The 27,027-nt window shown below is 52.3% G+C and overlaps 3 protein-coding genes across 6 annotated transcripts; all 3 read right to left on the bottom strand.

The window, feature by feature from the left end:
• Positions 1–1,896: 1,896 nt before the first annotated feature.
• Positions 1,897–4,262, bottom strand: DDT (D-dopachrome tautomerase). 2 transcript variants are annotated; one of them, XR_012019516.1, is made up of 4 exons: positions 4,055–4,256; positions 3,636–3,811; positions 2,786–2,963; positions 1,897–2,178 (listed from the first exon to the last, which is right to left on the bottom strand). XR_012019516.1 is itself a non-coding variant. In XM_072803450.1 (3 exons), exons 1-3 carry the CDS (start codon positions 4,160–4,162, stop codon positions 2,106–2,108), a joined length of 357 nt encoding a protein of 118 aa, XP_072659551.1. In that variant the 5' UTR covers positions 4,163–4,262; the 3' UTR covers positions 1,897–2,105. The 2 variants fall into 2 exon arrangements, 1 of the variants encoding a protein (XP_072659551.1); XM_072803450.1 differs by lacking the exon at positions 2,786–2,963 and having other exon boundaries at positions 4,055–4,262.
• Positions 4,263–7,875: 3,613 nt separating this feature from the next.
• LOC140619670 (glutathione S-transferase theta-3-like) lies at positions 7,876–14,199 on the bottom strand. Its single transcript, XM_072803451.1, has 5 exons — positions 13,969–14,199; positions 12,404–12,491; positions 10,492–10,642; positions 8,596–8,772; positions 7,876–8,272 (listed from the first exon to the last, which is right to left on the bottom strand). Exons 1-5 carry the CDS (start codon positions 14,078–14,080, stop codon positions 8,078–8,080), a joined length of 723 nt encoding a protein of 240 aa, XP_072659552.1. The 5' UTR covers positions 14,081–14,199; the 3' UTR covers positions 7,876–8,077.
• A 1,880-nt stretch (positions 14,200–16,079) lies between these two features.
• LOC140619671 (glutathione S-transferase theta-1) lies at positions 16,080–26,988 on the bottom strand. 3 transcript variants are annotated; one of them, XM_072803453.1, is made up of 5 exons: positions 26,768–26,988; positions 24,617–24,704; positions 22,129–22,279; positions 16,749–16,925; positions 16,080–16,548 (listed from the first exon to the last, which is right to left on the bottom strand). In XM_072803453.1, exons 1-5 carry the CDS (start codon positions 26,877–26,879, stop codon positions 16,354–16,356), a joined length of 723 nt encoding a protein of 240 aa, XP_072659554.1. In that variant the 5' UTR covers positions 26,880–26,988; the 3' UTR covers positions 16,080–16,353. The 3 variants fall into 3 exon arrangements, with proteins under 3 accessions (XP_072659554.1, XP_072659553.1, XP_072659555.1); XM_072803452.1 differs by lacking the exon at positions 24,617–24,704 and having other exon boundaries at positions 26,768–26,955; XM_072803454.1 differs by lacking the exons at positions 16,749–16,925; positions 22,129–22,279 and having other exon boundaries at positions 16,294–16,548; positions 26,768–26,969.
• Positions 26,989–27,027: the final 39 nt, after the last annotated feature.

A 27,027-nucleotide genomic window follows, 5' to 3' on the forward strand; every position in this document is an offset into this window, starting at 1 on the left:
CCGGATCGAGTCCCACGTCGGGCTCCCTGCATGGGGTCTGCTTCTCCCTCTGCCTGTGTCTGTCCTTTCTCTGTGTGTGTGTGTCTCATTAATAAATAAAATCTTAAAGAGACAAAGATAAAAGTCACACACACACAAAAAAAAGACGGGTAAATGAACGGGAGGGGGGGGGGGGAGTAACAGAATTCCAAAGCTGAAAAGAGGATTCAGCATTGAAAGTTTCCCGAAAACGGCCTTGGGCTGAAAGAGGTTAAACCCTTGGAAGCTCAGAGGTTTTTCAGGGAACGGTTTCAAGAGTGGTTGGGATTCATAGTTGCTGGAGTCCAGCAAAAAAAAAAAAAAAATTAAATAGGAATGAATGTTATGGCTTTCTCTTTGACCTTATGTAAAAGCGATAAAATCATGAACTCATAGCGTCAGTTCAGAACAATAAGCTTCAGTTGTGCACCAGGAGTTGCAAAAAATAATGGAGTCACTAATCTTGACATGGAGAGTACAGCCTTGGGGGGGAGGGCAGTGGACCCAGGCAGAAACAGGTGGTTTCAAGTTTAATAGATAACAAGCACCCCTGGATGCAGCTCTCACACCTGAGTCGTATCTTGAAATATGCTCTGGAGTGAAACAGGTGAAAAAAGATGGCAAGAGCGGCCCACGTAGCAAGGAGCTGTGTGGCAAGCTTTTGGAGGTGAGAAACAGTACAGGCAGTGTAGGATCACTCTGGCAGCACAGTATTACCAGGGGCCAAAGTTCAGGGCCACAGTGAGGATAATGTGGAGACAGGGAGGGGATAATCGTCCACAGCAACCAAATGACCTCATTCTCACTACAGTAGGGGAAAAACATTCAAAGTGGGACCAAGGCAGGAGGCTACTACCTTATGGTCCTGGCTAGAGTTAGGCCTGAATCCCTCCTTGGGCACTTTAACCATTCATTCAGATTCAACCCAGGAACATTCCCTGAGCCCCTCTGGGAAGCAGAACACCATGTTGGCAGAAGGAAAGAGCACAGGAAAAGTTGGGCCAGGGAGCCAAAGGAAGGAACTCCGAGCTCTAGGTTTTAATGAGAGTCCACAGCAGTGGTAGGGTACAAAAAGCAAAAGCACAAGAACTGTTCCATTGGGAACTAACTTTACCACGTTGACAGCATAGACCAAAAATCTCAACTTGGTACTCCACTGACGTACAAGGTGTACAAGGATGATAAGACTTCCAACTCTATAGGTAAACACAGTGCCCACCATCGGGTCTAAGGGTCATGATATGTAAACTCTGCATCAAACATCTGGAAGGTCACTGTAAAGGACACCTTTTGGGCTCCCCCCCACCATGTCTGTCTATCCCCTAAAATGTGAAAGCATAATATAGTATTTAGATGGGAATTGCATTCATTCTGTTTGTAGTGGCAGAAGTTGCATTTCCAGGTTTGCCATTCCAGGACATGACTTTTACAAGGTGCACAGCTACAGAGGAATTTTGGTAAGACTCATGGGAGAAGATGGAGTTTGGAAATACCCAGGAAAGGGCCCTGAAGCCCAACCGCACTGCTCCCCTGCTGGGCACGGCATTCCATGGGCAGTAAGTTACGTGGGCCAACCCAAGCTGAGGGTAGGAACGTCTGGTCAGCAAAAGCTGTAGGAAGACCCAGCCTGGACCGGCTGCCAGCCCCACCAGCCTGCACATGGGGATGGAAAACCAGGCCTCCAGGCTGTACTATCCACCCTTGGATTTGAGCAGCCTACACACAATACATGAGACAGTGGCCTAGAAGTCTGGAAACATCTCACCTCTCAGATTCCCTAAAGTTCCCACCTCATACACCAACCCTGATGCCCAGGGTGACCCAGAATGCCAGGGAAGGGTAAAGGGAGATAAATAAGTCACGTTTGAAAGACGAAGATTTCAGGGTGGGACAGAAAAAAAGAAAGACAAAAATCTCTTCATTTATTTGATACGAGGCTGGGGAAGAAGAGGACTGTGGGGTCACAGGCAGATCTGCATGAATGAGCACCAGAAGCTGGTATCCAGCAGGCCCTTACTCTGCCAGGAGGTCTCTCTGGAAGGGGCAGACAGCTGACAGATGCATGCCTTGGGTGCCCTCTGTACCAGTCATAGAAAAGTCATGACTGTCCCATTCTTGCCAATCTGCCAGGGCTCCAGGGGGAAAAAGCGGATAATTATCCTTCAAGAGAAAAAAAAGAAAAAGCAAAAAACATGTAATCAGCTCCTTGGCTAATGCCTCATATTCCAAGACTGCTAGCTGGGCACTCCTACCCTGGACTCCCAGAGCAGCCTACCTTAGCCCATTAATGATCTCCCACTGTGGCCCCTCAGGGGCAGAAGGGAGCCTCTAGGGTCACTGCATGCTCTGTGGGTAGCCCACTCACTCTCAAACTGCAAGCTCCCTGGGGGCATGTGCAGTACCCCCTGGCACTTCTGTTTTCTCAAAGTTACCTCAAAACCAGACACAGGGTGACCTGACAACCCCCCCCGCCCCCCACTAATGTCTATGGAGTGCACAACACGCCCCTCTCACAGAAGTGATGGGAAGTTCCTGGTAAAGAGTAAGATACTTGGGGTAGCCTGAGGGATGGTAGGGGAAGGGTTGGTGTGACAGCTTTGGTTTTCCCATCTGTAAACCTCACAGGGATGGCATGTCTGCACAAGGTGATATGAACAGAGGGACAGAGATTGCGTGGATCAAATGGGAACATGCAATGTTAGGTATCTATAGATAACCTGGCACAGGTAACCATTCACATGTTACATATCGTTCTTACAATTTTTACCTCATCCCGACTTGAAGACCAGGTCTGAGCACTCCCAGGAGTCACCATTCCTCACTAGGCCTCTTAGGCCAACAAAGGATCCATTCTGGAAGGTTCTTTCAAGTTTCTCATGCTCTTAGTTCCTCATAGGCATGGGGTTGGCTCAGGAATATTTTTCACCCAGAAAGAAACTTTAACCCTGACACAGAATCCCAGGTTGGGGGGCTGTTCGGGCTTCTTGGGTGATTATTAATACATTCCCCTCTAGTCACAGAAGAGAAGCCTACAAACCAGAGGTGGTTCATTTCCGGGTTTGTCACTGCCTGAGTCCCTGAGCTGTCCTGGACTCAGAACCCAGGTCTCCAGACATCTAAGCCAACTTTCTTTCCACTACTCCGAGTCTCCCAGGACCTATTTGGCTACGGCCCAGAGGTCACACATCCGACCAAGCTGGAGAAGTTCTCCTAGAAAATCATTCTTGATTTTCCAAGATGTGGAGAAGGCTAAAGGCAGATGATAAACGGCCATAGCTTTGTTAGGCAAATAACATTCTAACCTACCCCTGTGCCAAGGCACAGAGAGTGCACCCCCATCCCACAGGACTCTAGCAATTCCCCCAGGTTGCAGCTCAAGGAGAGCTTTCCCACTTCACAGCCTTCCAAACCTTCACCGAGGTTTGGAAGGCCACACCTTGCCCAGGTGTCAAGGAAACCACGGCAGTGTCAGGAATCCACTCAATTCCCCTACCCTTCCGAGGGTGGACCCAGCATCCGCGGGCCCAGGGCACTAGCTGAGGACTGCCTTTCCCCCAACCTCGGGAGGGGCTCGGGGATGGGATCACGGCCCCCATCCTCTCCCTGCCCCCACGCACCGATCCTGGCCCAGGTCCAGCTCCTTGGTGAGGAACTCGAAGAATCGGGCGCTGTGGGCACGGTTCTCCTCGGCGGTGCCCACCACTGCGATGGAGGAGATGAGCAGCTGCGCGCAGGGCTCGGGGGAGCCGTTCACCGCCATGGCCAGACCCGGCCGCACCGTTACGTTCACGCGCTGCGGGCGACACCGAAATTTCGCCTGAAGCCGGTGCAGGCCGCGTCCGCGCTGAGGCCCCGGGAGGGCGAGAGGCGACCTGCGCGGGCCCCCGGGGTCAGGGCTGGAGGCTCGGGGCGGGGCCCCGGGGGGTCGCGCTGGTGTCAGGGCCAGGGAAGACAGCACGGGGCCGACGGGGCGGGGGGGGGGGGGGTCCCTGCCCGGCAGCCTCCTCCCGCCCGGTGCTGCCCGGCCCACGCTCACGTCCTCGGGCTTGCCCAGGATGGCTGCAGTGGCCGCGCACAGCCGCTTCTCCAGCCCCGCGGGCACACGGCTGGCGGGCAAGTTGGTGTCCACCTCGACGAACGGCATGCCTGGCGGGAAGGGGCCGACGCGCCGCCGCCGCCGAGAAGCCGGGCTCAGCGCGCAGGTCGGGGCGCGCCGGGTCGCGGACTGGGCGGCGGGGGCGGGGGCGGGGGCGGGGGCGGGCGCCACGGGACCGGGCTCCCTATTGGCTGCGCAGGCAGCAGCGCCCCGGGATTGGCTGCGCCGTCTACACCCGCCTCGGCGCGAGGCCGATTTCCGGAGTCCTGAGGGCCCTCGGGGGCGGGGGCGGGGGCGGGGGCGGGGGCGCCGGCGGAGCGCGGGCGGCCCAGGGTCCCGGGCCCTGCTCCCCCCGCCCGCGGGCCCGAGGGCTTCCTGACCCGGGCTTAGATTGTTAACCTTGAAGATGAAAGAGCCAGTTATTTTACTAGTAAAAAAATGGGTTTATTCGAGGGTAGCCGAGAATTGCAATTTGGGACGTGCAGCCTAAGGCAAAACCATCGGCAAGCGCAACCAACGGAGAAAAACGTGCTTAACAGAAAAAGAGGAGGAGCTGGGAGGGACTGTTAAAAACAGAAAGTGCGGGGCACCTGGGCGGCTCGGTGGTGGAGTGTCCGCCTTGGGCTCAGGTCGTGATCCCGGGGTCCGGAGATCGGATCCCACGTCGGGCTCCCCTCGGGGAGCTTGCTTCTCCCTCTGCCTCTCTGCGTCTCCCATGAATAAATAAGATCTTTTAAAAATAAAACTAAAAAACTTTTTTTAAAGTGCGCGGGAGGGCAGCCCCGGTGGCGCAGCAGTTTGGCGCTGCCTGCAGTCCAGGGTGTGATCCTGGAGACCCAGGATCGAGTCCCGCATCGGGCTCCCTGCATGGAGCCTGCTTCTCCCTCTGCCTGTGTCTCTGCCTCTCCCTCTCTCTGTATGTGTCTCTCATGAATAAATAAATAAAATCTTAAAAAGATAAAAAATAAAGTGCGCGGGAATAAACTGGGAATCTAGAGTGTAGGCGCTTTTCAATGGCCGAGGGGGGCCTTTCTTTCCCCTGCTGGTAGTACTCAGACTTGGGTTCTTCCGACCGAGGTTGCAAAGGGCCGCAAGGAGTAGTAGGGGTGAGCGCCCCCCCTTCTGGCCGCCCGACCTTACTGTACAAGAGGTTTCCTTTACTCAGTTTCGCAAAATGGGGATTTGGACACACACCAGAAACACATCTGTAGGGGCCTTTCCCAGGCTCTATCTGAATTTTTTTTCATCCCTTTTTTACTGTGTTGCTACCATTTCCAAGTGAGGCGACTTCACGTTATATGTGGGGATCTGGGCTTCTCTTGACCCGGAGCCAGGTGACACTTGTGAGTTCAGGAGAGGCTGGGCAGAGAACCTCCAGTTCACCGCATCCCTACCTGGTCCCGACAGACATCTGCTTTTGTAGCCTCTGGCACCTGTGGCGACCTTGTCTCATAGTGAAATACTACACACCATGGAGTGAAAGCCAGGTCCTAGTCCAACATTCCTAGCCATGTTTATATAGTACCCTATATTTTTATAGTCAAAACAAAATGTATTACTTAAAACATGGACATCTGGAGGTGCCTGGGTGGCTCTGTCAGGTTAAGCATCCGCCTTCCGCTAAGGTCCTGGAATGGAGCCCTATATGTCATGCTTCCTGCTGAGCAAGGAGTCAGCTCTATCTCTCCCCCTGGCTCCCTCCCTCCTCGCCCCCCAAGCTTGTGCACACACTCTCATAAATAAAATATGTTTTAAGAAACATAGAAATCGGGACACCTGGGTGGCTCAGCAGTTGGGTGTCTGCCTTTGGTTCGGGTGGTAATCCTGGGGTCCAGGATTGAGTCCCATGTCCGGCTTCTTGTGGGGAGCCTGCTTCTCCCTCTGCCTGTGTCTCTGCCTCTTTCTCTCTCTCTCTCTCTCTCTCTCTCTCTCATGAATGAATAATTCTTAAAAAAAAAAAACATGGAAATCTCTTGATATGGCTAAACATAGTACTCTTGTCGGTGTTGCAAAATTGTTTGACTTATAAATGAAAATACAATTGAAATTATGTGGGAGTAAAAAAAAGAAAGAAATTATGTGGGAGTGTATATGAATAATTTCAATTACACTTCTAAAATTCTATATGAGTGAACATATTGAAGGAGGCTTGGGCACCTGGCCGGTTCAGCCAGTAGAGCATGTGACTCTTGATCTCAGGGTTGTAGGTTCAAGCCTCATGTTGGGTGTAGAGATTACTCATAAATAAAATCTTTAGGGACACCTGGGCGACTCAGAGGTTGAGCACCTGCTTTTGGCTCAGGGTGTGATCCCGGGGTCCTGGGATCAAGTCCTGCATCAGGGACTTGGGGAGCCTGCTTCTCCCTCTGCCTGTGTCTCTGCCTCTGTCTCTCTCTCCGTCTCTTATGAATAAACAAATCTTAAAAATAAATAAATAAAATAAAATCTTAAAAAAAAAAAAAAAGGAGGGGCACTTGGGTGGCTCAGTTGATTAAGCATCTGCCGTCAGATCAAGTCATGATCCCTGGGGTCCTAAAATCGAGCCCCGCGTCTGGCTCCCTGCTCAGTGGAGAGCCTGCTTCTCCATCTCCTTCTACCATTTCCTCTCTTTCTTCTCTTTCTCTCTTTCTCTCTCTCAAATAAATATAATCTTTAATTTTGTCCTCTCTTTCTCTCTCTCAAATAAATATAATCTTTAATTTTTTAAAGATATATTTATCTGAGAGAGACAGAGATAGAGAAGGTGTGCACATGAGCAGGGAGGAGGGGCAGAGGGAGAGGAAGAAGCAGACTCCTCGCTGATCAGGGAGCTGAATGTGGGCTCCATCCCAGGACCCTGAGATCATACCCTGAGCCAAAAGCAGACGGTTAACCAACTGAGCCACCCAGGCTCCCCTAAAGAAACTTTAAAAAAAAAAAAAAAGGAGCCTCCATGAGAAGGCAGCAGACTGAAAGGCTAATCGTGACCCTGTCCCATTAGCAGTTTATTAGATGACTAAGACATTAGAGGGTCTAGGACACAAGACAGGTAGATTGTGACAGCCTTAAGGAGAAAGGACAGGGACAGGTGGCAAGTCTGGGACCCAGGGTGGGGCACAAATAAGACAGTGGTCGGGGTTAAGTAGGCTTGAAAGAGCAAGGCCTCTCAGCAGCACCTGGAGGGCCAGGAACTAATCTGGGACTTCCCTCCCTGCAAGGCGCTTCACGAACCAGCCCTGCACCCGCCCCACCTGTAGGAGACATCATCAACCCAGAGGGAGGACAGAGACCAAGGCCAGGCCCGATTCAGACATCTCCTCACCAGGTCAACCCCCACCTGTGACCCATGCTCAGCCCAGGGATATTGAACCAGCTTTATTCCAGGACTGAGGGAGGGAAGCACTGGGGCTGAGGAGCCCAGGGGGGGTTACCTGACTCAGCCTGGGGCTAGGGAAGTCAGGGAAGTCTCCCTGGAGAAGCAACATGGTGACAAATGCCTAAAGACCAGAAGGGGCACCGGGCAAAGGTGAGGAGGGGCCCTATTAGCAACAGAAACAGCCTGAGCCAAGGCCAGGAGGTGGAAGCTGGGAGAAGGCGTCTAAAATGATGAGTGACTGTGTGCACCCAGAAGGGGGTGCCCTGGAGGGTGGGCAAGTCCTGAGCGCAAAGTTCAGTGATTCATCCTTGAGCCTCAGAGGAGTAAGGCACCATGGAAAGTTTTTTTTTTTTTTTTTTTTTTTTTTTTTTTTTTTTACCATGGAAAGTTTAAAACACAGGTGGGACAGGGTCAAATACATGTTTACTAAGCTCACACGAAGTCAGAGTGGAAGGGGCAGGAGTGGAGTAAGGAAGGAGGACCTGGTGCCTGGAGGGAACTGGGGACAGAGACTGGACAGCGTGTCTTGCTCACAGCCTACGAGGGCAACTCCACCTCTTCGTTTTGACAACAGAGCCTCCATCATCTCTGCAGGCCTGGCCCTCCTCTCACCGCAACAAAACCTGCACCGAGGGCTTCAGCTTCTCCTTGATGGAGGTGTCGGCCGGTGGCAAGTCCTTGGCCTTCAGGACAACTGCATGTGCCTCCTGAAAGAGGTCCTTCCCCACCTCGGCCTCCACACGTTGGCGCCATGCAGCCAGCTTGGGTCGGCTTTTGAAGATTTGGCAGCCTGCACTGACAGGCTATGGGGAGAGGGAGCCAAGTGGAGGGATAGGCATGGTCAAGCACGAGGTAGCATGACCTCGTGGAGGGATTCCCCTGGGTGGATTTTCCCTCCTCTGCCACATGTGTAATAGGCTGAGGTTCTCTCCCAGGAGACACTGGGAAACTTCTTAAGTCACTGCAGGATGGGGTCTGAAGTCCCATTAGATGAGAACACTGAGGCTCAGAGAGGGAAGCGACTTGCTCAGGGCCCCACAGCCAGAAGGGGCAATGTGAGCTGGGACATGGGATCCCTCCCAGAACACCCCGCTGCCCAGTGGACCACCCTACCCATGGCACTCACATGCATCAGCTCTGTGATGGCCACCAAGTCAGCCACTGAAATGTGGGGTCCAGCAAGGAAGTCCTGGTCCTTTAGGAACTTGTCCTCAAGCAGCTGCAGGCACCTGTCCAGCTCGGCCAGAGTAGAGACCAATGTCTCAGCGGGTACCTGTTCACCCAGGAACACTGGGGACATCATCTGGTGGGTGGGCAGGCAGAGAGAGGGCTCAGGGTCTGCCCAAAGCCTAGCCTGGTTCCTGCTCTCACCAATCTATCACCAAGCCTTCAAATTTCTCCTCGCTCCGACCCACTCCTTCTACCCACTGCCATCACCAGCCCAGGTGTCATCTTCTACTCCAACACGGACAGCCTCTACTCTCCCTAGGTCCTCATGCAAGGCAGCCAATGGGGGAACTTCTGTAATCCCAGTCTGCCCCCATCACCCTCTGCATAAAGCCTTCCATGGCTTCCCACTACCCTCACCATGAGAGCCTCAACACGAGGCCCCTCCTCCGTGCAGCAGTCACCCTCTCGCCTCTCCCCACCCCCTCCTCTACCCCAGGTTTCTCAAATAGGATGACGCATATGAATCCCTCTGGGATCTGGTTAAAGTGCACATTCCTGATCTGTATGCCTGGGTAGTGCCTGAGACTCTGCATTTCCAAGCTCCCAGGTGGTGCCGATGGCCCTAGTCCCTGGACCACACTTTGAGTGGCAAAGGTCTATAGTCACGCTACTTGACTTGTCTCCATTCTGCCTTCAAACACACCAGGCTCCTGCCCCTGCCAGCTCAAAGGGGCGCCCCTTCCAGCCCAGAGAGGCTCAAGGAGGACACCTCTAAGGTTATAGAAACCTGCATTTTGCCCAAGGGCCCCTTCAGAACAGTAGAACTCTACCTGCAGCAGAGTATGAGCATGCCCACCTCATGCTCCCTCACACCCACAGGGCACCCACTGTGTGCCAGGCCCTTTGTAAGTACCCTACAAAAAATAATTCAGAGCACACATTTCAAGAACATCGTACATTTGACAGGTAAAAATGGTAGGTGTGTGCTGTTTTAATGTGCATTGACTTGATTCTTAGGTTAAATGTATTTTCAGGGACACCTGGGTGGCTCAGCAGTTAAGCGTCTGCCTTCCAGCTCAGGGTGATGCTGGAGTCCTGGGATCGAGTCCCACATCGGGCTCCCCGCATGGAGCCTGCCTTTCCCTCTGCCTGTGTCTCTGTTTCTCTCTGTATGTCTCTCATGAATAAATAAATAAAATCTTTTTAAAAAAATGTATTTTCATCCACTTAATGACCATTTCTCTCTGTCCTTCAATGAAATCTCTGCTGGTTTCCTGTGCCCATGTTTCTCCTGTGCGTTTTTCTTTGATGGCTTTCTGAGAGCATCTTAAATATTAGGAATATTACTTCTTTCAAGGGCGCCTGGATGGCTCGGTTCAGCATCCAACTCTTGATTTTGGCTCAGGGCACGATCTCAGGGTAGTGAGATCGAATCCAGTCGGGCTTCCCACTCAGCAGGGAGTCTACTTGAGATTCTCTCCCTCTGCCCCTTCCACCCCACCCCCCTGCACCCCTCCCACCCCTGCTCATGGGTGCATGCATGTGCACGCACTTGCTCGCTCTCTCTCAAATAAATAAATGAATCTTTTTAAAAAATTTTACTTCTTGGGACTCCTGGGTGGCTCAGCGGTTGGGCATCTGCCTTTGGCTCAGGGTGTGATCCCGGGGCAATGGGATCGAGTCCTGTGTCAGGGTCCCTGCAGGAGCCTGCTTCTCCCTCTGCCTGTGTCTCTGCTTCTCTCTCTGTGTCTCTCATGAATAAATAAATCTTTCTTTAAAAAAAAGAATTTTTAAAACAGAAAGCACGGTCCATTGAGCCTCCTAGAAGGGTTCCCGTCCTGCCGTAGCTCACCTTCTGCCACATGGCTCGGGTACAGCTACTCCTGAGGGTGGTGTGCTGCCATGCTAGGTACTCGTCCACACGGGCGCGGGCCTGCAGGTCCTGGGGGTACCAGTGGTCGGGGACCTCATACTTGCGACTCAGATACAACAGGATGGCCACACTGGAGGACATGGAGGTGGGTGAAGAACATGTACTAGTCACTTTTCAGCCACTCCACAGGGGCTGGGCCCTGGGTGGGGGCTGCTCCCCACACTCACGTTTCCCCAACTCCTATGGGTGGAGCGTTTCACTATCTCCATGGTGCAGAGTAGGAATGGGAGGCTCAGAGAGGTTAGGTGAGGTTAGGCCTAGGGTCACACAGCTCTACATTGACCCATCCTATCATCTGAACTAAGGACACCAAGGGAAAAACAAAGTGTGTTGGGATTTCAGAAGGAGGGTGATGGGGTACTCAGAGAAAGCTTCCAGGAGGAAGGGGGCCCCAACATGGCTCTTGAAGGACGAGCACAACTCGGGTACCACTCCCCACCATATCCAATGCATGACCACAACAGAAGCAAGGCCAGTTGTCCCCTCACACTCACCGTAGCTGGGACAAGGCCTCCCAGATGAATGGGTCACTGCTTCCCACCCTGTCCCATCTCTTCTCTACCTGCCCAAAGCCTCCAGCCCCCTCCCCCAGGAAGCCCTCTCTGACCTCCTCCTCTCTCCTCCCCCTCCATCATGTCTGGCCAGAGAGCACTACACTTCTGTGAATGTTGGACTGTCCAAGGACCCGAGGTTCCAAAGCCAAGTGGAACTTGAATCTGGCTCTACCACAGAGGTACTATGTGGCCTCGGTAAAGGATACCACCATTCATCCACCAACCTGGAGGTGGCCTGGGCTCTTGTCTCTCCCTCTGACCTCTAATTCTTCAGCACATTCCTGGGCTTGACCTTCAAGGGCAGTCAGAACTGACCACCACGTCCCCCTGCACCAACACCTTGGTCTGGGGCCCCAGCACCTCTCCTGGATTAGTACTCCAGCCAGAGGGATCCTTTAAAACTCAGATCTCAGTTCTCCTCTGCTTAAACTCCTACAAAGGCCCCATCTTACCTACAGTAAAGCCAAAGTCTTCCTGGCCTTACATGCTACCCTTGCCCCTCTGCCTGGACCCCAAGCATTGCCCCACTTCAGAGCCTTCGGCTTTGCTGTGCCCTCTAGCCAGAACACTCTTCCCAAATACCTTGCACCTCTGTTCCCTGTAGGTCTCTGCTCAGATGCCTCCTCCTCAAAGGGCCCTTTACTCAACATCCTACTCAAGATTGCACCCTCTCTCACTCTTACCTTGTTTATTTTCTCATGGCACTCATCACCCCCTGATGTGCTACACCTTACAGAGATTAGCAGTCCCCTCTTCTAGAATAGGAGTTCCATGAGGCCAAGGGCTTAGAATCGTTCACTGCTTTGGCCTCAGGGCCTAGATGGTTCCTGGCCCTGGTGAGTGCTCAGCAAATAGCTGCTGAAGCTCTCTGGGTGTTCTCTTGACTCCCAGGACAATAGTACTTGCCCCCCAAGATCCCAAGATTTATAGAAGTGATAGCTCTAACGCACGGTACAGCTACTCCTCAATATTTAGCTCTCCACTCTTCTTCCATCTGGGGGCTAGGTTGGCAGAGAGGAGGCCTGGAAACAAGCTGGGCCCAGTGACCTCGTCCAAGTCCCTCCCCTCTCCTGGCCACAGTTTCCTCTTTTGTACAATGCCCAGGAATGGCGGGGGATACCATGACTTCAACGCCACCACCCCCCACCCCCCCAGCCCCAGGCTCCTCTGCCTGCTGGGGCTGGCACAGGTGCTCAGGGCACACAAACCATCCACAGTAGATACACAGACGGCTGACTGGCCTCACAAGGCCTGGTAGCAGCCTGGGGACCTGATACCTTTCAGCCAAGGTGAAGTCTCCATCCTTCAAAGCTGGCACCTTCTTCAGAGGATTCACCTGGGCAAAAGCATCGCTGTGGTGTTGGCCTGTGAGAGAGACCAGTGAGGCAGGTGAGGGGAATTCTGAGCCCCCTGAGGCCTCTGCCCAACTCCCACTCCAACATCCAGGCACCAGCTTTCTGAGGCCCCTATCCAGGTGGGCAACAGGAGAAAGATCACTCTGCTGGTCACCAGATCACAGAACTTGACCCCACCAGAGGTCCACCCTTCCTGCATCCACACCCCTGGGAACCCAGGCCAAGCAGCATCTCAGCTTGCCCATGAAGGGAGGGACCCTCACCCCCAGCCAATTCCATCCGTATGTCAGACACTCCACTCTCCTCTCTGGACTCTAGGCCTGCCCCTGCAATCCATCTTCCTATGCCAGCTGGGTGACCTGTCCACACCGCAGAGCTCCAGCCACACCTGCCCCCAGCCCTCAGGTCAACCCCACTCTCTGAGAGCTCCTGCCCACTTCATCACCCAGCCTCCAGCAGCTCAGCTCTTCTTTCTGTCCTGTGCCAAACCCTCAAGGCTCCTTCCCCAATGGAGGTTCATAGGTCTGACTCACTTCTACATTCCTTGAGCTGGGCCAGTGCTGGAGGGTACAACAATTATGGTTTGTGGAGTCAGAGGGCCTGTGTGGAACCAGGCTCCAGCCGGCCCATGCGCCCACCTAAGAGAATCACCCCTACCCATTCTCCCTCCAAAAAAGTGCCTCTGGGCAGCCTGGGTGGCTCAGTGGTTTAGCGCCGCCTTCAGCTCAGGGCGTGATCCTGGAGACCCAGGATCAAGTCCCACATCGGGCTCCCTGTATGGAGCCTGCTTGTGCCTCTGCCTCTCTCTTTCTCTCTCTCTCGGTCTCTCTCTGTGTGTCTCTCATGAATAAATAAATAAAATCTTAAAAAAAAAAAAAAGTGCCTCTGTGCCCAGCCCCCATCCAAGAAGAGCTGGACAGGTGGAGCAGGGAGGCAGCAGTCGGTGGCCCTGGCTGGGGGCACCAAAGACAGGAGGTGGGCCGGCTCAGCCAAGAAGAGGTCTCCCTTCTGGTCTGCCCAAGGGTGGGCCTGCTGTCTGATCGCCCTGCTGTCCCATTACAGCTCTGCCCCTCCCCGGGATCCTGTGAACGCGGAGGGGAGGTTGGTAGCCGTAGCTGTAGAAATTAAGAGGAGACCAGATCCAGGCGGAACAACTCTCCTGCTGGCACCTGCAGAAATGCAAGAGCTGTGGCTACTCCCACCCAGAAATGGAGAGGCGGTTTCCTTGCCTTCCCCAAGCCCGGGTGTGTAGGTATTGGGGGCACTCCGTTCGCCTCCCCACGCCCTACCCCCCCCCCCCCCCAAGCCCTCCACTGCTCTCTATCTGCTCTGCTCCCTCTTAACCTGTATCTTGAAAAATGTTTCGTATTCACTAGGCAAAGATCCGGGCTCGTGAAAAAGACACAAGCCATGGCTGATGACAGTTTCCGAGCTGGGGGGTGTCGCGGCACTCGGGGGTCCCTGCGCACACGGGCGGCCCGGCCCACCTTTGAGCAGCTCGACGGGGCGCAGCTCGAAGGGGATGCCGTTCTTCTTGGCGAAGATGTAGACGGCGCGGCAGGGCTGGGACAGCAGGTCCAGGTACAGCTCCAGGCCCATGGCGGGGCGGCGGGGCGTCCCGGGGGTCGCACCTCGGGGACAAGACCCGGAACCCGAACGGCCGGCAGGAACCGCCAGGCACCGCGCCTACCGCGGGAGCGCCTCGGGGCGGGGGGGGGAAGGGGGCGGGGGAGGGGCGGGGGAGGGGGAGGGGCCGACCCCGCCGCGCCCTCCCGCCCATTGGATGGCTCCCGAGCGTTCGGGGCCCGTCCGCGGCGCGCCAGCTCTCCCTCCCTCGGCTGGAAGCCAGGGGGCAACTCTGGTGACCGGGAAGGCACTGGGAGCCTTGGCCCCAGACCCGAGGCTTCGCTGCCAGGTCACACCCCTCCTCCCGACCCCGAGGTCTACCTTTGTCACACGGCGCAGTGGGGGGCGGTAAGGGGAACGGGCCGCCAGGGACGCTTCCAGCACAGACCTTCAGAGAATTTAGGATCCAAGGGGCTCGCTGCCTTCAGGGGACCCAAGCCACCTCCCCAGATTCAGGGAGGGGACTGAGAGAGGAGGGGCTTCTGAGTCCCCAGGAACACAAAATGAGGCAGAGAACCGAGGTGCAGTAGGCCCCTGGGCCCAGTGCCCAGGATGGAGGCTGGAGATGTTTCTGGACCCCAGCTCCCTGCAGACGCCAGGCCCACACTCCAGGAAAGAATGAGCTTCCCCTCCCTAATCCCTGGGGTCATATTCATTACACTCCAGCTAATCCCTCTAGCAAATGGCAGAAACCAATGGGGCTAGAGGATTGGGGGCGAGGGCTGAAACTTCCCCACTTCCTGGGGGGAAGCTGGCAGGGCCAGGTTTCTCCAACTGGTTTGTCAGGTTCCTGAGGTCTATGGCTATGAACCCCCATTCCCTAAGACAGGCTCTTGGGGTAAGAAGACCTTGCCCCCAAAGCCAAGATTCAGAGAAAAACCCTCAGCAAGATATTATTGGAAAATTTAAGAATAGTTTGGCCTTCCAGATCATTCAAGCTGATTTAAGTAAGACCCACCCTCCCCGCCCCACCCCCACCCCAGGAGACTGCTTTCCTGGGCTGATGCTGGAGCCCTCTCCCTCCCCATCATGGGAGGGGCCATGTTCTCCATCCTTTTGTTGCCCTGACCTCTTGCACAAATCACCTCTGGCAAGATTACTATAATATCCAATTCCCCTACTTCCTCTTTAGCCACCCACCAGTCCAACCAGCCCCCACACCACCCCCACCGCCCGCCCAGGCAGACAGAATAATTTTTTTTTAATTTTATTTATTCATGAGAGACATAGAGAGAGAAAGAGGCAGAGACACAGGCAGAGAGAGAGAAGCAGGCCCCATGCAGGGAGCCGGATGTGGGACTCAATGCCGGGACTCCAGGATCACACCCTGGGCTGAAGGCAGACGCTCAACTGCTGAGCCACCAAGGCGCCCCAGAATATCATTTTAAAATACAATCTGGTGGGGTGTCTGCCAGTCTCAGTCAGTAGAGCTGCAACCCTTAATCTCAGGGTTAAGTGTTCAAGCCCCACAGTGGGTGTGAAGCCTACTTAAAATATAAACAAGGGATCCCTGGGTGGCGCAGCGGTTTAGCGCCTGCCTTTGGCCCAGGGCGCGATCCTGGAGACTCGGGATCGAATCCCACGTCGGGCTCCCGGTGCATGGAGCCTGCTTCTCCCTCTGCCTGTGTCTCTGCCTCTCTCTCTCTCTCTCTCTGTGACTATCATAAATAAATAAATTTTAAAAAAAATTTAAAAAAAAATGTACTTGGTGCCAAAGAACCATGTCCTGGAAGGTTGGCCCAGCCAACTGATTGATCACTATGCCAATAGTCACCACATATGGGATGCCTGCTGATCCCATGCTGTCTGACAAATCACTTTCTCCGAGAACTAGAAGAGTAGAGGGCATTTGTTAATTTTACTCTCAACCATCATGGGGAAGCTGACCCATAGGGCCTTGGAATGGGGGTTGTCTTTCAGATAGAGACCAAGGCAGGGGCCAAGACAGGTCAAATAAATCACACATCCAAGGTAGAAGCGCAGGCTCAGGCTAAGCCCAAGTTTATTTCCAAACTGAAATCAAAATGCAGTGATTAAAGGAGGTAAGATTTGGCTTTTCCATTCTCATTGTGGCTTATAGGCATCTGTGCAAGATGGTGTGGGTGTAGGGACCTGACCTGGGGAGTGCAGGTGCAGTGGGACTCAGGCAAATCACTCCTGCCCGCTGAGCCTGACTCCCATGGGACATTGGAAATGAAGGTGCTTTGTGAGCTGTCAAGGGCAGAGCAGGGACAAGCCTTCCCGGCTCACTGGATCATGGCCAGCACCCTAGGCATCAGCTTCTGCTTAATGATCAGGTCTGCAGGTGGAGAGTCCTTGGCCTTCAGGATGACCTCATGGGCCTCCTGGAAGAGATCCTTCCCCACTGCTGCCTCCACACGCTGGCGCCATGCAGCCAGCTTGGGTCGGCCTTCAAAGACTTGGCAGCCAGCACCCACAGGCTGTACGGAGAAAGAGAACAGGTGGATGGGTAAAGTCAAGGATGGCAGCCTCTGCCTGTTTGGGGGGGGAGGGCCCAGAGCTCCAGGAAGTTTCCATATGTCATGGCCAGGTGGGGGCAGTGGGGGCACCGTGAGCAGGGGTTCAACAACCCCCAGGAGCCCCCCCTCCCTAGCAGGCCCACCCTATCCATAGCACTCACATGCATCAGCTCAGTGATGGCTATCAGATCAGCCAGGGAGATGTGGGGCCCGGTGAGAAAGGCCTTGTTCTGGAGGAACTTGTCCTCAAGCAACTGAAGGGTTGCATCCAACTCAGCCAGTGTGGCTGCCAGCATCTCAGGAGACACTGGCTCACCCAGGAAAACAGGGAACATCACCTGGCAGGTGGGAAGGCAAAGTAGAGGGTTAGGGACCAACCCAGTCTCGGGGTCAGGAAAGCAAGTGTGCCTCCCCTGCCCCAGTTTGAGCTGCTTTCTGGTTCCATGCACATTTCTTCCAAGGCTGGGCTAGGCCTGCAGGGAAATTCCCAAAGGACCACCTTTCGCAGAAATATTCCTGCCTCTGTGATCTCTGATGGCTGAGCCTCAGGGACATCTAACACAAGGACTCAGACCCCTTCGAGAATGACTCAGAGCTGACCTGAACAATGAGTTTTATACTTTGGAAGTAGGCAGCTTGCCTAAGGACAGTCTATGTTATAACCTCTTCCCCCTGAATATAAAGTCAGTACCTCTTAAATGTATAAGTAATTAGGAGGGTGAACTTTTCAGGTTTCCCCTCTGCCACTTACAAAGCGTGTGACCTAAAACAAAATACTCAAACCCTCTGAGCCTGAATTTCCTCATCTATAATATAGGAATAATAGTAAATGACTCCTCTTGTAAATGGAAAAGTGGGGCCCAGAGAGGGACAGTCAGTTGCTTGAGATGGCACAGCCAAGAAAAGACTAAGTCAAGAATAGAACAGACATTTTCTGACAATGAACTACCAGACACTAAGGAGGAGGGCCAGGAAAGAGTGGTATCTAGGATTCTGGGAGGAAGGTGTTTTAGGGGGAACCCATCAACAGACTCATGGTTGCTAGAGCTGTCTGGGACATGCAGTGGATGGGGAGCAAGGGAAGAAGGCTTCATGCTTTGGTAAAATTGCTTAGGGAAGCCTGGGATTTAGGTAAACAGGACTAGGATTATACATGAGCCCTGCCTTTGGGTTTCAATTTCCTCCCCCATACAAAATAGAGTCAACAGTCTCCCACTGATGCCCTGGAGGCCATACCTGAGCTAATGACATTCCTTTGGCTACAGAGTTTTTAAAAATGTGGGTCAGGGGGTGCCTGGGTGGCTCAGTTGGTTAAGTGTCCAACTCTTGATTTCAGCTCAGGTCACTATTTCAGCATCGTAGGATTGAGCCCCGTGTCAGGCTCCACATTGGGCATGGAGTCTGCTTAAAATTCTCTCTCTCTCTCTCTCTCTCTCTCTCTCTCAGCCCACCTGGGAGGCTCAGTGGTTGAGAGTCTGCCTTTGGCTCAGGGCATGATCCTAGGATCGGGGATCGAGTCCCACATCAGGCTCCCTGCATGGAGCCTGCTTCTCCCTCTGCCTATGTCTCTGTCTCTGTGTGTGTGTGTGTGTTTCTCATGAATAAATAAATCATAAAAAAAAAAAAAGGTTCTCTCCCTACTTTCTCAAAAAATAAATAAAAATAAAAATAAAAATAAAAATAAAAATAAAAATAAAAATATGGACCAGTTGCTGACATTTAAAACTGCAGGCATTTCATGTAAGAGTCCAGACTTTCAGCTTCTTTTTCATGTAATGGGTGCTGGCCACAGGGTTTCCCTGCTCAGTATCTAAGGCTGATGTCAAGAAGGAGCCCCTCCTTTAGGAGGGGCACAATGGACTGGCAGTCTGCAGAACCCCGCCTAGCCCTCCTCCCTCATTTCTTTTTTTTTTTTTAAGATTTATTTATTTATTTATTCTGAGAGAGCGAGAGAGAGGCAGAGACACAGGCAGAGACACAGGCAGAGGGAGAAGCAGGCTCCATGCAGGAAGCCCGACGTGGGACTCGATCCAGGGTCTCCAGGATCACACCCTGGGCTGCAGGCGGCGCTAAACTGCTGCGCCACCGGGGCTGCCCTCCTCCCTCATTTCTTATCGGCCTCACCCCTGAAAGAGATTGTCTACATTTCCCTTCTGTTCTGATTTGGTTGATCCAAAATTCTTAGGGTTTTATTTTTTATATTTTTTACAGATTTTATTTAGTCATTCATGAGAGACAGAGAGGGGCAGAGACATAGGGAGAAGCAGGCTCCCTGTGGGGAGCCTGATGCAGAACTCGGTCCCAGGACTCTGAGATCACGACCTGAAAAGGCAGACACTCAACCACTGAGCCACCCAGGTGCCCTAATTGTTTTATTTTTAATTATGCTAAGAAACATGTAACATAAAATTTCCCACCCTAACCATTTTTACGTGTACAGTTCCACAGCATTAAGTACATTCACACTGTTGTATAACCATCACCGCTGAGATAGCATAGAGAAAGCAAGAGGGACTTAGTTCCTGTAAAAGTCACAGGTGTAAGACAAGGGTTAAAAGTGTCCACAAGCTTAGAGACGAATATCTCCTTCTTGGAAAGAAAATGAATCAATGAGAGATAACAGCCGAGGGGGAGTAATGGTTGTCTGAGCAAAATGAGAAGTAACAATTTAAAGCCTACTTGCACAAGTATCTCTGTTTTCCAGGAGCCCTAAAAGAATGTTGACCATGAAGAAAAACATCCTGTGATTGTCTTGTGTCCACTAAAAACTGAAGCCTGCAAGATAATGACCATGGGATCGAAGGACACTTGCCCATTCCCAGCCCCTCACCTTTGGAAAAGTGCCTTTATAAGTCTCGCAGCCTACGGAGAGGCTAGTGATATTCCTCTTTCCTGTCAGCCCTCTTTTATACAAGCTATCTCTTTTTTTTTTTTTTTAAGATTTTATTTATTTATTGAGACAGAGAGAGAGAGGCAGAGACACAGGCAGAGGGAGAAGCAGGCTCCATGCAGGGAGCCCGACGTGGGACTCGATCCAGGGTCTCCAGGATTAAGCCCTGGGCTGCAGGCGGCGCTAAACCGCTGCACCACCAGGGCTGCCCTATACAAGCTATCTCTAATAAACTCCACCTGTTTTCTTTCTCTCAAGTTCATTTCTACGACATTGAGACTCAAGAACCTAGACTCAGGCATCAGGTAACACTGCCATCCATCTCCAGAACTCATTCATCATCCCACACTGAAAATCTGTCCCCATTAAACAACATCCCACTCCCCCTCCTCGCCAACCCCTGGCAGCCATCCTTCTACTTTTTTGTCTTTTTTTTTTTTTTTAACATTTTATTTATTTATTTGACAGAGAGAGCACAAGTAGGCAGAGCGGCAGGCAGAGGAAGAGGGAAAAGCATACTTCCCACTGAGCGGGGAGTTTGATGCGGGACTTGATCCCAGGACCCTGAGATCATGATCTGAGCTGAAGACAGATGCCTAACCGAATGAGCCACCCAGGCACTCCAACTTTTTTGTCTTTATGAGCAGAACTACTCTAGGGATCTCATGTAACTGGAATCATACAGAGGTGCCTGGCTGGCTCAGAGGGAAAGTGTGTGACTCTTGATCTCAGGGTAATGAGTTGGAGACTCACATGGGTATAGAGATTACTAAGAAAAATAAACTTAAAAAAGAAAAAACTATTTAAAAAAATTTTTTTAAGATTTATTTATTTAGGGGTGCCTGGGTAGCTCAGTCAGTTAAGCGGCTGCCTTCTGCTCAGGTCATGATCCCTGAGCCTGAGCAGGGAGCCCACTTTTCCTTGTCCCTTACTTGTGCTCTCTCTCTCTCTCTTGCTCTTTCTCTCAAATAAATAAATAACATCTTTTTAAAAAATCTTACACTTCTTTGAGAGAGAGAGCAAGAGAGAGAGAGAGAGCACACACATGAGCTGGGGAGGGGCAGAGGGAGAGAGACTCCCAAGCAGACACTGCACAGAGCGTGGAACCTGATGTGGGGCTCAATCTCACAACCCTGAGATCACCACCTGAGCCAAAACCGAGAATCAAGTGCTTAACCAACTGTATCACCCAGCCACCCCAAAAAGTGATTTAAAAATCTTTTAAAAAATAAAATACGTGGGACGCCTGGGTGGCTCAGCAGTTGAGTGTCTGCCTTCGGCTTGGGGCGTGATCCTGGAGTCCCCAGGTCAGGTCTCCCATCGGGCTCCCTGCATGGAGCCTGCTTCTCCCTCTGCCTGTGTCTCTGCCTCTCTCTCTGTGTCTCTCATGAATGAATAAATAAAATCTTTAAAAAATAAAAAATAATAAATAAAATAAAAAAATAATAATAAAATAAAATAAAATAAAATAAAATACGTGGCAGCCTGGGTGCTCAGTGGTTTGGCGCTGCTTTCAGCCCAGGGTGTGATCCTGAAGACCCGGGATCGAGTCCCACATCAGGCTCCCTGCAGGGAGCCTGGTTCTCCCTCTGCCTGTGTCTCTGCCTCTTTCTGTGTCTCTCATGAATAAATGAATAAAATCTTAAAAAAAAAAGAGAGAGAATTTAGAAGAGGGCGCCTGGGTGGCTCAGTATCTGCCTTTGGCTCAGGTCATGATCCCGGAGTCCTGGGATGGAGTCCCAAATTGGGCTTCCCGCAGGGAGCCTGCTTCTCCCTCTGCCTGTGTCTCTGCCTCTCTCTCTCTGCATCTCTCATGAATAAATAAATAAAAATATTTTTAAAATAATAATTAAGGGCAGCCCCGGTAGCCCAGCGGTTTAGTGCCACCTTCAGCCCAGGGTTGTGATTCTGGAGACCCAGGATCGAGTCCCATGTTGGGATTCCTGCACGGAGCCTGTTTCCCCTCTGTCTGTCTGTCTGTCTCTCTCTGTCATGAATAAATAAATAAAATCTTTAAAAATAATAATAATAATCAAATTAAAAATAAAAGGAATCGGGGGATCGCTGGGTGGCTCAGCGGTTTGGTGCCTGCCTTTGGCCCAGGGAGTGATCCTGGAGTTCCGGGATCGAGTCCTGAGTCGGGCTCCCGGCATGGAGCCTGCTTCTCCCTCCTCCTGTGTCTCTGCCTCTCTCTCTCTCTCTCTCTCTCTGTCTATCATGGATAAAAATAAATAAATAAGTCTTTAAATCACTTACAAAAAAATTTTTTTAAATAAAAAAATATAAAGAATTTAGAAGAAAAGATGGACCAAATGGGTAGATGGACCAAATCTGTTTAGATGGAGAATTTCAGCACAGAAGTGGAAACTTTAAAAAAGAACCAAATGGAAAAATAAAAAATAAAAAAATAATAAATAATAAAAAAAGAACCAAATGGAATATCTAGAACTGAAAAATACACATCTCAAATAAAGACTGTATTAGGTGGGTTTAATAGCAGCATGGGCACAACAGAAGAAAGAATCAGCAGAGTCAAACCAAGTCAATAGAGACTATCCAAATGGAAAAGAAGAGTGCAATGATGCTTTAGCCACTTTGGGGTGACGCCCTCACTCACTTCCCCCCCGCCAACCCCCTCCTCAGGGCCTCACCTTATGCCACAGGGCCCGGAGGCAGTTTCTCCGCAGGGTTGTGTGCTGCCATGCCAGGTACTCATCCACACGGGCACAGGCCTGTAGATCCTGGGGGTACCAGTGGTCGGGGACTTTATACTTGCGGTTCAGGTAGAGCAGGATGGCCACGCTGCAGGGGAGGGATGACATGATGGGTGGAGGAAGGACACTGTGCTGGGGGCTTAATCAGAGTCCCTTCTTTAGTTTTCCTGACAATGTGCAAAAGTATTTGCCTCATTTTCCAGATAAGAAAACCAGGCTTAGGGCAGCACGGGTGGCTCAGCAGTTTAGCGGCACCTTCAGCCCAGGGCGTGATCCTGGAGACTTGGGATCGAGTCCCACGTCGGGCTCCCTGCATGGAGCCTGCTTCTCCCTCTGCCTGTGTCTCTGCCTCTTTCTCTCTGTGTGTCTCTCATGAATAAGTAAATTAAATCTTGAAAGAAGAAAGAAAGAAAGAAAGAAAGAAAGAAAGAAAGAAAGAAAGAAAGAAAGAAAGAAAGAAAGAAAGAAAGAAAGAAAGAAAGAAAGAAAGAAAGAAAGAAAGAAAGAAAGAAAGAAAGAAAGAAAGAAAGAAAGAAAGAAAGAAAGAAAGAAAGAAAGAAAGAAAGAAAGAAAGAAAGAAAGAAAGAAAGAAAGAAAGAAAGAAAGAAAGAAAGAAAGAAAGAAAGAAAGAAGAAAGAAAGAAAGAAAGAAAGAAAGAAAGAAAGAAAGAAAGAAAGAAAGAAAGAAAGAAAGAAAGAAAGAAAGAAAGAAAGAAAGAAAGAAAGAAAGAAAGAAGAAAGAAAGAAAGAAAGAAAGAAAGAAAGAAAGAAAGAAAGAAAGAAAGAAAGGAAGGAAGAAAGAAAGGAAAAGAAAGCCAGGCTTAGAACAGTTAAGGGACTTGCCCAGGGCACAGAGCCTTTGGTGGCAGGACTGAGAGAGTCTTTCTGAGGCTAATACCCAAGCTCATCCTACCATAGGGCAACAGCCCACAGCAGAGCATCCTGCCAAGTGTTCAGAGACAGTCTCCGATTAGCAGGCCACAGGACTTCCTGGAGGAGACACCATCAAAGCTGAGCCTTAAAGCTCAGTTCTTTCCAATCTGCATCCATCCTCATCCTCTGGCATCCAGACTGGCCTCAGATGGCCTGATTGCTCAAAAAATCTTTCCTGTCATCCCTCTGCTCTCCCTAAAGCACCCTGTAGGAAACACTGGGGGTGCCGCAGGATCATGGAACAGCAGATCAGACCAGGTCCCTGGAGCTCTCCTCCTGCTCTAGGCTATGAGGGCTACCATGGTGTCGGGACAGGGATGGAGCTGGAAGGGCCCTGAGGATGCATGAATTTGGGGCCATAGGAAGGCTTTCAGGAACTTGGGGTACTCCCAGGGTTGCATACCCCAGCCAAAAGGCAGAAAACCTCTATTCCCTATCACAAATCCTGTACCCATGCCCCGGCTTACCAACTCACTTGTTGGTACAAGGTACCCTGGAGCTTTGTTCCTCCCAGCTAACTGATCAAACCACCTCTGGGGAGGGCTGCAAGTCTCTGGGGGTTACAGACCTCCTGACAGTGAGAAAAGACACAGGGAAATGCAGAAATTGAACAATGCCCCTGACAGGTACTATGGGTACTCAAAACTGAGTGATACAAGGAGCCAGGACAGTAGAGAGCAGCAGAAAGGAAAAAATGGCACTGGCATCATACCAGGAATTCCTTGGGGATGATCCACTTCACAATTCCAGAGATAAGTTCTAAAGCCTCAAGTTCTCCTTGTTATGGGAGCAGTGATTAGGTGACAAAAGGGGCAGAGTTGGGAAAAATTCTCTGGACTTGGAGCCACTGGGTGTCCCAGATGCCCATGAGCCATCTCGAGCCAGAGCACTGCCCCTGCCTCGCCCTGCACCCCTACCCTGGGGTACTCTCACCCACAGTCATAGGACTGGTGCAGAGGTAAAATAGATGCTTATTTTTTCCCAAGCATCCCTGTGAACTGGATCAGGGGATAGTCTGGAACCCAGTCCCGACTCTCTGTAAAATAGATGCTTATTTTTTCCCAAGCATCCCTGTGAACTGGATCAGGGGATAGACTGGAACCCAGTGCCGACTCTCTGTGGGATGTTGGGCTAAGGGCTCTTCATCTCTGAGGATTTTCTTTTTTTGTCTCTAAAATTGTGAAAAAAAATAAAATAAAAAAATAAAATTGTGGGTTAGGGGGCGCCCGGCCGGCTCAGTCAGTTAAGCAACCAAATTTGGTTTCAGCTCAGGTCACAATCTCAGGGTCCTGGGCTAGAACCCTGAATTGGGCTCTGCGCTCAGCTAGGAGTTTGCTTGTGGATTCTCTCTCCCTCTGCCCCTCACTCCACTCACCTGCTCTCTTTCTCTCTCATAAATAAATAAATAAATCTTGAAAAAAAAATAAATAAACGGAGGATTAGGACAAGATGGTTCCAGCAAGTTCTGGTAGCAGCCCAAGGACCCCAGTTACCTCTCTGTCAAGGTGAAGTCCCCGTCCCTCAAAGCAGGCACCTTCTTCAGGGGGTTCACCTGGGCAAAGGCATCACTGAGGTGCTGACCTGCAGAGAAACCATCGTGGTGGGAAAGGGAGGGAACACTGAGGCTGCATGGCCTGTGCCCACGCCCAACTATGCCCAGGTCCCAGTTTCATGGCTCTTCTCCTGCCCCCAGCTGCTCTCCTGTGTGGCAGAGGCTGTGAGGGCCACTTTGGGAGGAGCAGGAGACTACTCTGCCTAATGTTGCAGAACGGGCCTCCACAGCCCATGCCCTGTCCCATTGGGCACAAGCTCCACCCACAGCCCAGTGTGCAGGATATGATGTTTCAGCCGGGCCTTCACACGCACCCACCCACCACCTCTGCACCATCCCCAGCCTCATAAGTTCATTTTCAGGGGGCCCCACGCTGCCAGAGCAGGGTGGCTAGTCCCCAAATGGAGCCCTGATTTCTTACAGTGCCCCTTTCCCTGCGGACTCTAGGGTAAGTTCCCCAAACACAGAGAAGTGGCTTTTTCCTGCTATCTATTTGCAAAAACAACTTCTGGAATGCCTGGGTGGCTCAGTGGTTCATAGTTAGCTTCTGCCTTTGGCTCAGGGCTTGATCCCAGGGTCCAGGAATCAAGTCCCATATTGGGCTCCCTGTGAGGAGCCTGCTTCTCCCTCTGCCTGTGTCTCTGCCTCTCTCTCTCTGTGTGTGTGTGTGTGTTTGTGTGTCTCTCATAAATAAATAAATAAAATTTAAAAAATAAAACAAAACCCAACTTCTATCAGTTCCTTTGTGTCCCCTTGTTCACCCTCCCCTGGCCACTGGGGACACAGGGCTGGCCCTGCCTTTAGGCTCTGCTGGAGCTGGAACAGTCACGTTTTTTGTCCCACAGCCCCTCAAAAGGTGCAAGCCTCTTGTCCCCTGGGACCCTGGCCTCTGCTTGAGTTTGTGTGGGTGGCTCCTACTCCTGCAGATGCAGTCAGAGAGAAGTTTCTGATGAGGACCTAAGCTCATTACCATCCTGGCTCAACAGCTTTCATCAGCTCCCCGTTACCCCCAGGATCGTGTGGAAACTCCTTGAAGCCATACACGATTGCCTTAACACCCTAGTTTCAAACACACCCACCATCCTCCCTTTTCCCTCTCTTCAGATTGTGCCTTCACCAGGCACACCTGCCCTCCTCTCCTAGTGAAACACCGCTTTCTGCATCCTTTATCTGATAGTCTGGCTGGGATGTTCCTTTGTCCCCATGCTCTCTCACCTGCACTCTGCAGAGATAACCTCTGGGCAGGACAAGTGGAAACTGCCCCCAGGAGGCGGGGAGAAGATGAGTCGGCAGGCGGACAGGCCAGTACACAGCCACCAAGGCAGGCAAGGGCCTCAACGTGGTGGGGAAGTGATAGTGGGGGGAAGTGATGGTGGGGGGAAGGCTCAGCCAAGTGGAGTTACTTGCCCACTGGGCAGTACCTGGGCTCTGCTTCCCTCTTACCTCCCAACTGCCAGCTGTGTCCTCGGAGCCTTGGGAGCCTGCCAGGGAAACGAGCCCTCCAGCTCAGAGTGCAGGGCTCACCAAGCTCCAGCAGTTCCCCCTCAAGCCCCGGGCCTACCCCCCAGGGGCCTCTCCCAGCAGGAACAAGAAGGCAGAGCACAAGGTAAAGCAGAGAAGGCAAAGCAGAAGAACGAGGGCCACAGAGAGGGTCCCCGGTGCAGGCTGGACCGATGCGCACAGTGTAGCGCTGGAGAAGTCGCGACCCTGGTGACTGCAGCTGCCACTTCGGCAGTGGAGGCCACAAGGAGGGACTGGGCTCTGCCCCAGCCTATACGCGCCCCCCTTACCCCCGCCTCCTGCCTCCATCTCTTTTCTGGAGGTCCTCCCTCCCTAAGTCCAGGTGCTCCTGTTTTTGTAGACGAGGTCTGTCTTTTTCCTGAAGCTCCCACCCCTTTCCTCGGCCTCCCCCGAGCCGCACCGTCCACCCTGCTGGACCGAGCAGCGTTGGGGGGCCCCCCCCGACGCTCGGATCTCCCCGAAGACTCACCTTTTTCAGCACGGGCCCCAAGAAGGCGCTGGCGCGCAGCGTCCCCTTGGGCAGTATTTGGCCTCCCCCATCCCTCGGGTCCCAAACCCAGGCGGAGCCCACCTTTGCGCAGCTCCACGGGGCGCAGCTCGAAGGGGATGCCGTTCCTCTTGGCGAAGATGTAGACGGCGCGGCAGGGCTGGGACAGCAGGTCCAGGTACAGCTCCAGGCCCATGGCGGGGCGGGGGCGGGGGGCGGCCGCGGGGACCCCGCGGACTCCGGCGACTCCGGAGGCCGCTGCGAGCCCGGGTCGTGGGCCACGCCCCGCTGGGCTCCGCTCCCCATTGGGTGGCTGCGGGGGGCGGCCCGGAGCGCAGGGCCCA

Source organism: Canis lupus, chromosome 27 (assembly GCF_048164855.1).
Source record: "Canis lupus baileyi chromosome 27, mCanLup2.hap1, whole genome shotgun sequence".
Taxonomy (NCBI): domain Eukaryota; kingdom Metazoa; phylum Chordata; class Mammalia; order Carnivora; family Canidae; genus Canis; species Canis lupus.